The sequence below is a fragment of the Vidua chalybeata genome, chromosome 16 (genome assembly GCF_026979565.1).
Source record: "Vidua chalybeata isolate OUT-0048 chromosome 16, bVidCha1 merged haplotype, whole genome shotgun sequence".
NCBI lineage: Eukaryota > Metazoa > Chordata > Aves > Passeriformes > Viduidae > Vidua > Vidua chalybeata.
The window spans coordinates 398,951-407,891 of record NC_071545.1 but is presented as its reverse complement, the minus strand read 5'-3'; the positions used below and the strand labels follow the sequence as shown (position 1 = coordinate 407,891).

The following is an 8,941-nucleotide window of genomic DNA, read 5'->3' as shown; positions in this document are numbered from 1 at the left end:
ACGTGTGGGGGCTGCAGCCTGCTGGGTTGTCAAACTCCTAAAACCCAGAGCTGAAGCCCAAGCCGTTACTGTCGTTACTGCTGCTATGCAGGACAGGGTTTGCAAGAACCTTTATTTCACCGGCAGGGGTGGCAGCACCCTCCCCAAGCCCGCTCCTGTCCGCTTTAGGCCCTTCCGCCCACCCCGCCCCCATTATGACACCATCACCGCGCGCCGGCGCTGCTCCTGCTCGCCCGCCCGCCCGCGTCAATCTCGCGCGACGGGCGCGGAGCGGCGGCGGCGCCGAAGATGTGAGTGCGGGGCGGGGGCTGCGCCATCCGCATCCATCCGGCCGGGCCGCGGCCCGACCGGGCCCTCCGCCGCGCGGGGCACCGGGGGGAGTGCGCTGGGGCCGCCGAGAGGCGATGGCGGCGCGAGGGTCGGGGATGGGGTCTCGGAGCCGCGGCCAGAGGCGGGGCGGGCAGGGGAGGGAGGGCCGGGGCGGGGCCGGCCGGGGAGCCGGGCCCGGGTGTCGATGCCGCCGCGGCCCGGCCTGGGGGAGGAGCGTTGTGCGGGCACGAGGGACGGGTTGCTGTGCTGGTCTCGCTGCCCCCTGCCCCACGGGCGCCATACCGGACCCACGGCGAGCGGATTTGGCTGCCCCGCGCTTCGCCGGCCGCAGAGCTGGGCCGAGCGGCCGTAGTGGGCAGAGAAGTGCCGGGCGCCGAACCCTCCTCACACCTGGAATTCTGCCGGTTTGCAGCTGAAGATCTGGAGCAAACTGTCAGTAGAGAACTCGTCTATAGCCTTACGGGAAGCCTGAGGGCGAGCGAGTTTGCTTCCTTTGCACAAAACTGCTGCTCTGAGTGTGCAGATTCTGTCTCTAAAGCAGAAGTGTGTGTGAGATGGACGTTTGGTTTGTGTAGATTGCTCTTTAGACTTTCTGTTTTGGTGTGGATGCCCCTAAACCAGCTATTTTTTAGAGAGTGAGAGGTTTTTTATTGTAAGGATGAAGCATGTTGCTTAGAAATGCAATGTTGTTTAGCTTTGTGTCAGAGGACTGTGATTTATTCTTTCCACATTTTCCAGTGAATGCCTGAACTTCTGCAAGTGAAAATGCTGACAAGGTAGGGTGAGGTTTCCAACTAAAGTGAGTTTGGCCAGTGGCATTCCTGAGAAAGGATTAAACCCATTGGTTAGTTTGGAGACTGCTTAAATGTAGCATCATTTGGTGAATGTTCCAAAGCCATGTGGCTGATCTGCCTGCTAAGTGCCTGTCCCAAGGAGCATTAAGCAGGGAAACCTGAAAGGAGATTGTAGCCAGGTTGGGGGTCAGGCTCTTCTCCCAGGCAATGGGCAACAGAACAAGAGGACACAGTCTTAAGATGCACTGGGAGGTTTAGATCAGACATTAGGAAGAATGTCTTCACAGAAAGGGCGATTGGGCCCCTGGAAGGGGATGCCCAGGGAGGTTGTGGAGTCACCATCCCTGGAGCTGTTTATGGAAAGACTGGATGCAGTACTGAGTGCTCTGGTCTAGTTGACATGGTGGTGTTGGGTCAGAGGTTGGATTTGATGGTCTCAGGTCTGTTTTAGTGTAATTGATTCTGTGATTCTATTTCCTGCCTCAGCAGCAGGCTCGGTAACAGCAAACATTATGGTCTTTATCTGTGTTTCCTCTTCCCTTCTCCCAGAAGGGGTAAAACCAGATCTGACTCTTGAGCACTAACAGATAGTTTTGTATGCTGATAACCTTATGACTTTGATAGTTCACAAGTGCAGGAGGAGCTGATGTGTAGGCAGAGATAAGCCAAACCTGTCTATGGGATATTTAGAAGAAGAAAAATGGGCTCTGGGTGACCTAATTGCAGCCTTCCAATACCTGAAATGAACCTATAAGAAAGATGGAGAGAGACATTTTACAAGGGCCTGGAGTGACAGGAGAAGGGGGAATGGCTTCCCACTGACAGATGGCAGGTTTACGTTAGAGATTAGAAAAAAATTCTTCCCTGTGAGGGTGGTGAGGTCCTGGCCGAGGATGCCCAGAGAAGCCCCATCCCTGGAAGTGTTCAAGGCCAGGTTGGAGCAACCTGGTGTAGCGAAGGCCATAGCTGGGGGGTTGGAAAGTGATGAGTTTTAAGGTTAACGCCTTCCCAAACCAGTCAGTGATTCTGTGATTTTTATGAAAGGAAAATCTTAGGTTCCTGGTTTCACAAGACCAGAAAACCTGTCTGTTCTGTACCACCCAGCTGGGCTCATGCAGTGGCTTTATGATCTGCATGCCCCTCAGACCTTGCACTGGAGAGGCGCAGAGCTGGATAGAAATGTCCTAAAGCTGAGTGACATACACAGGTTTGCTTGTCTTGGCTCCCTTTGCAATGCCTGTGGGACAGTCCATAACTGCTTTCTTCCTGCCGCTGGTGCTAGAGGAGTCATTTCTTTTCCCAGCAGCTTCTGCCAGTGGCACATCTGTGTGTGGGTTTCCTGTCCTCCATGCAGAAAGGCCATGGGTGTTTCTTGGTTTCTGCAGGGAGCTGGGTTTGTGAATATTCATTTGTGTTGTTTCTTGCAGTTGATGTATTAGGGAAAACTGTGAAGCTGAAAATCAGGAAAGCAAGTTTGACTGTTCAGAAGTAATCTCTTCCCAACCATGCATTTAATTGCAATTCAGAGAATAAAGTAATTGCTTACCAGAAGCACAGAAGCAAAAAGATTGTTTGATGCTGTGAGCTGGAGAAGTTTTTTTCTTGTTCACTGAGTTTGCCTGTGATGCATGTGGGAATGGAGATGTTTCCAACATCCCACATTACAGTGCATATTTGGTGCTGCTACAGATAAGGCTGGCAGCTCCAACACACTTCTACTCATTCCTTGAATGTTTAATTCCTTGGTAGTTGAGAGTGTCACATTCCTTTAGAGGTTATTAAAATGTTACAGGCAGGTCTGTAATGAAGGTTTTAAACAATCCCCATGGAATAATCAAAATGCTACATGTTTATAGATGTTGCAGATTTTGTGACGAATGCAACCCTCATATGGTAAACATCTGGAAGTCAACTAATGCCCAGCATTTCAGTGCTAAATAGAGAGGTGTTAAATCTGTCTCCTTTTGGATCTAGAGCAAAGAGAGAACTGGTTCTCTGAATCCAGGAGTTAGAAGTGAGATGTGAGACATGGGGCCTGTTCTGCTGCTATGAAGATCTCTGAAGGGGAAAAGGAGTTACCAGGATTGAAAAAGAAGACTTTGCTAGAACTTTTTCTAAAGTGTCTGGAATTGCCTAATGCTTTAACTCCGCAGTTTCAGTGATCCTGAGTTACATTCAAAGTTCAGTGTTTTGTGTTGCTGTCCTGTTCTTTATTTGGGTGTGGGGCTGGTGTTGGCTATGTTTTTTTTTTAATTAAGTGATACCTTCTGCAATTTGTTGTTAAAGGGCTCCCTCCCCAACCAAGCGCAAGGACAGGTCAGAAGAGAAATCGAAGGACCGGTCCAAGGATAAAGCAGCCACTAAGGAATTGAGTGAAAAGGATCGTGGTCGGGAGAAAACACGCAAAAGACGCAGTGCCTCCAGCGGGAGCAGCAGTACCAGGTGGGTACTTTTATGGGAATATCAAATGACAGCATTTTCAGTAATCAGTAGCTTTATTTGTGGTAGTCTTTGGCCTGTTGAAAGCTTGTGTTGTGTTAGTCACTGTGTGATTTTGTCTAACTTAAGAGGGTTTATATTTTAGGTATGAATTTCTTTGGTTCTCTGGTAAGCTGTGGAACTTCAGTCACAGTTACTCTCTGTAGTTGTCAGAAGTTTCTCAGATGTTGTTTTTCTGGGTATTCCACTAATTTTTATTCTTCTCCCCCTTGAAACAGGTCCCGTTCCAGCTCAACTTCCAGCTCGGGGTCCAGTTCCAGCACTGGTTCTAGTAGTGGCTCAAGTTCCTCTTCTGCCTCGAGCCGCTCTGGGAGCTCCAGCACCTCGCGCAGTTCCAGTTCGAGCAGCTCTTCTGGCTCTCCCAGTCCTTCTCGACGGAGACATGACAATAGGAGACGGTCCCGCTCCAAGTGAGTTTTATTTGTCTTCTAGAAATTGCCAGATGTCATGTTAATTCCATGTGGAATACAAGATTGTGATCAGAACAGATTGTTCTCTGAAGACCATTTGCTTTCTCCATAACTTAGAGATGTGAATTTTGTTAGAATGGGTGTGCTCTGTTTCCTTAGAATCCAAACATATGCCCTGTAGGAACAGAGATTAAAAACCTAATTTTTAAGAGTCTAAAGATTTTAAATGCTACATTTTTTAGAGGCAGTTTTAATCAGCGTTTCCTTAGTAGTATGGGTCTAGATCAGAGTAAAACTGTTCAATTCCTGTAAACTACAGCCACGACTAACAGAAAAGTCAGGGCTAAAACCATCATATATGTGTACATATTTATATTTGTATTCTTATTTATGAAAAATAAAATAGGAAGGAGGGCAGAGGAAGCCACTGTAAGGGTAACATGGGAATCAGACTATCTTAATGTCTGTACAGTTTTTCCTTTGCATAAGGCGATAAAGACTGATAAAAATCTGCGTAAGGCTGTGTAGATTTTTAGTATCACTCAATTCATGGACTTTAAGATTAGGAAGAAGCATAAAGTTAAATTTTCTACATACTGATTTTTTTTTACAGATTAAAGTTTCATTCCAGATTTTTTTTTTTTTTAACTGCAAAGGCATTGTGATATGCAGCTAATTTTAAATAGATTTGTTTGCATTTTTGGACCTCTGTAGTGAATGGAAGATACACAAGAAACACAAATTATTGAATCTGTTAATTTGCTTGGTTGTGGTATTTATGTGATCTTTATGGCCTTATTTTGCGTCTTCAGTTGTTGAGACAAAGAATGTTTCTGTGTTTACAACTGGGAAATGCTTTAACTCTGACCACAACTTCATAGAAGTCCTTGCCAAATTTTGTGTTTGTCGCCCTAGTTGCAGTGAAGTTGTAAAGTTGCAAAAAAAAAGTTCTCAAATTTCAATAGGTTCTAAAGCAAAAGCAGACAAGACAAATGCAAGTCCTGAGGTGTTTCTGAGTGGAATACCCTCACCACCACCCCAACACTGTAACTTCTTCAGGACAAAGATGCCCTTCAATAAAAATGGTATTTTTAATCATGTGATAATGACTGGCTTTGGTTTTGTCCTGAAACAGTAAATGTTTTCTGTTCTTCAAATCAGGTCCAAACCACCCAAGAGAGATGAAAAGGAGCGGAAGAGGCGGAGCCCATCACCCAGACCCACAAAAGTGCATGTTGGAAGGCTCACTAGAAATGTGACAAAGGTATTAATGGCATGTTCCCTTGCAGTCAAGCATTCATGTTCTTCTGTGAGAATGTGTGAGTTGCTCTTTCAAAGCTCTCCAAACCTTGGTTACTATAGAGTTGCCATGGTGTTGTTGTTGGGTATTGTTTCTTTGTGTCCAGGTTGATCAGTGAGGAAAATCTTCATATGATTTTGCTGAGTCAAATACCGTGAAGCCTTCTGAGAAACTATAGTGCATAAGAAGTCTGCCTGTTTTGTCAGTATTCCAGACCTTATATCCTGCTTTAGGAAGAAAACGATAGAATTTGGGACAACAGCTGAAATTACCTTGGAGGCATAAAGGATATTGGGCAGTCTTTGATAAAGGATCTACAGAGAGCTGGGTTGGCTTGAGTTGTCTTTGCTAGAATGTGGTTTAAAGGCCTTCAGGGGTAAAAGGTTTAGGCTGCTGAAAAAATGATGTGCTGTGGATTTACTGCTCTGTGCCAGCCAGCCCTGGCTGGCAAGTGTGCTCTGTGGTCATAAGGCTCGCTCTCTCTCTCTCTGCAGGATCACATCATGGAAATCTTTTCCACTTACGGAAAGATTAAAATGATTGACATGCCAGTTGACAGGCTAAACCCACACCTCTCCAAAGGTTATGCTTATGTGGAGTTTGAAAACCCAGATGATGCTGAGAAAGCCCTGAAACACATGGATGGAGGTAGGTACTGACCTGCAAGGAGCCTGTGGGCTTTACAAAAGCTTCAGAGTAGATGGATTTGATCAGAAAATGAGTTAGAGGTGATAGGGATGTCTTTGGTGAACGGATGTAAAGTATTGTCAGTTTTCAGCCCAAATGGCTTTTGTGAGGTTCAGGACAAATCCAAGGAATCACAGAACTATTAAAACTAATCATTTTTTCAAAACAGTGAAAATATAATTTTAAACTTTTACGAAAACTTTTCCAGGTTTACATCTGAACTGCAGTTTGATGGGATTAGATAAAGAAGTCTAGTTAGTGTGTGGACTTTGTCAGAATAGCCCCTGAGCAGGGTGTGGAGCTCTGTGGGCTGATCCCACTTCAGTTCCTTGTGACAAAGCAGTGAGTTGCAGTAGAATGATGTGTATATGTTAGTATTGAACAATACTTACTTCTCCCTGTTTCTGTGATGCCCTAAAAAGGCCAGATTGACGGTCAGGAGATCACGGCCACAGCTGTGCTGGCACCACGGCCTCGACCACCCCCGAGACGCTTCAGCCCCCCCAGGAGGATGCTGCCACCACCGCCGATGTGGCGCAGGTCCCCCCCTCGCATGAGGAGGAGGTGAGAGCTGGGACAATGCTTTTCTTTCTCAGTAGCAACTCATCATCGCTGAAAGACTTGGCATGGGGACAGTCCTCTTGGACTTCACTTTCCCTTGCCAAGTGACAGTAACACATTTTGGACATTGGTTGAACCTGGGCTGCAGTTCCTAACTCATTAGCTCCAGGGTGCCTGCTCTGGTCTGCACCCTGAGCACAGTCTCTGGGAAAGGTCTCATCCTTCCCAGCCTGTTCCCTGGAGTGCCTTCTGCATAAAGGCTTCAAGGTGAAGTGGGAACAGACTTTGGCTGACAGAACACTTGTGGCAGGTTATGCCAGCTTCTTTTTTTTTGGAAGTCCTTGTACCTCCCTCCCTTATTTCTGAATGGGCACATGACCAAAAAGCAGTCCTGTGTCAGGTGAGTGGAGTACACTGGCCCCAAGGTGTGATCTGATAGTTGTGCAACTTGGAGCTGCCTGATTGTGCTCAGGTAAGTTCTGAGTCTTCAGTGTTAACATATCTTCAAAATGTCTTACTTGTCAGTAATAACTTGATTGCTAAATAGCTTTCAGCCACAGGTTTAAAAATGAGCAGTAATTACTGTGGCATAAGATCTAGGAGGCTTTTTGGTGCTCCTTTAAACACACCTTTTGCTGAGATCTCACAGATGCAGGTTTGCCATTCTTTCCTCCTTTGTTATCTTTCCTACTCCAACTTTTACTGTCCTGTTAGCTCTGCTAGTATTCTGTGCCTGGAACCTCTGTGTCATAGCAGTAGGTATACTGATATGACTGACTGTTGGTTGTAGTACTGAGAAGCTTGAAGCTAAACTACTTCTGGAGTAAGCTTCCTCTAAGGAGCTTCCTTGTAATTTGAAAGGATTTGGTTAAATCCTTCCCCTGAATATCACTCCTTCAGGAGTCAAAGATGACTTCAGGTGAAGGAGGATCTTACCTAGGATCTGAGCTCATTTTCCTTGAGGAAGAAGATAAGTTTCTGTCTGTTGTTCAGGTATTAATCATTTTTTCTGTTTCCTTAAGCAGAGAGAGGATAGCCAGAATGGTCCTGCTGTGTCCTCTATGGACACAGCAGGACTGTTTTGCTCAAGCTCTTTCCCATGGTGTGTGAGGGATTTTGGCATGAGGCAGGGAAGTGTTTTTAAAAACTTGGTAGCTGAGCTGACCAATTACTTGAACCTGTTGCTTGTCTCCTAATGGAAACTTTCTCCTCCTTCCCTGCCAGGTCCCGCTCTCCTCGGCGCAGGTCTCCTGTTCGCCGGCGCTCCCGATCCAGGTCTCCCGGGCGAAGGCGCCATCGCAGCCGCTCCAGCTCAAACTCCTCAAGATAAAGCAAAAGGACTGGACAGCTTTTTACTTTTTAACTTAAATCCCATCAGATGGAATATTGTACCTTTTTTTTATAATGAATCTGGGTGAGGAGGAGTGAGAGATAATCCTGGCAGTGAAGGCAGTGTAAGAGGGGAGAACACCAGTTCCTGGCCAGTAACCTTTACTGTGAGGCTTCTGGATTCCTGGCATTGAATTGAAATTATTTTAAAATGGCTTTGATTTTAAAGGCTGCAAAAACATCTTTTCCAGATAGAGGGAGGGAAAGATGCTTCAGCCTCTCTTTTCTCCAGTTAGCAGCTGCTGCTTGGTGATTGTAAACGTTTAGCACGCTGTACAGACCAGCATGTAAATCTTGAGCTAGTTCAGAACCCCAGTAAGACAGTGAGCCACATACCTTGATCTCCAGGTGCCAGCACAGGATTTTATCAGGGCAGCTGGAGGCCAGACCTGCCTGAGACTTAATTCAATACAGAATTGTTGCTTTATTCCAGTTCTGGCTTACACCAGGCAATCACCACAGAAACAATGGTCCAGCCCAGTGAACATGACACTATAGAGAAGAAGCTGGAAAGCCTAAGAAGTGTTCTGTAGCTGCCCCCATAAGTGATATCTTTCACTTTTTCGTTGAGGGTGTTGGTAAAAACTTCCTACTCAGCCCACAGTGAAACAGTGTGAGTGCTTTTACAAATACCAAACGAGTGACTGAGTACCAACCCCTTGGAAACTGCAAAGCAGAGAGGGAGGCTTGAAGCTATGATGCTGGCTAGAATAACGGGTTCACACAGGGAAAGGCAAAGAATTTACCACCTGTTGTACAGTCAATACTATATAGATTTTTTTGTTTGTTTGTTTTGCTTGTTTTGTATAACTTTGTATCCTTTTGGGCCATGTTGTGTTTGTACTTGTGTAGGACAAGCAGTTACTGAATAAAGCAATAGGGTTGAGAAGGGCTGTGCTGCCTTGCGGTGCGCGGGGTGGGGCCGCGGGCCCCGCTCCAGGCGCGGTGCTCGTCCCCTTTCCGTGGGGTGC

At 46.3% G+C, this 8,941-nt stretch overlaps 1 protein-coding gene across 2 annotated transcripts; it reads left to right on the top strand.

Annotated features, from left to right (window-relative positions):
* Nucleotides 1-212: 212 nt before the first annotated feature.
* On the top strand, nt 213-8,863 carry RNPS1 (RNA binding protein with serine rich domain 1). Of its 2 annotated transcripts, none has more exons than XM_053957885.1 (7): nt 213-290; nt 3,411-3,566; nt 3,842-4,033; nt 5,195-5,297; nt 5,828-5,981; nt 6,443-6,584; nt 7,806-8,863. In XM_053957885.1, coding segments are annotated over exons 1-7 (855 nt in total). In that variant the 5' UTR covers nt 213-288; the 3' UTR covers nt 7,912-8,863. The 2 variants fall into 2 exon arrangements, with proteins under 2 accessions (XP_053813860.1, XP_053813859.1); XM_053957884.1 differs by lacking the exon at nt 213-290 and adding an exon at nt 390-418.
* The last annotated feature ends 78 nt before the right edge of the window (nt 8,864-8,941 follow it).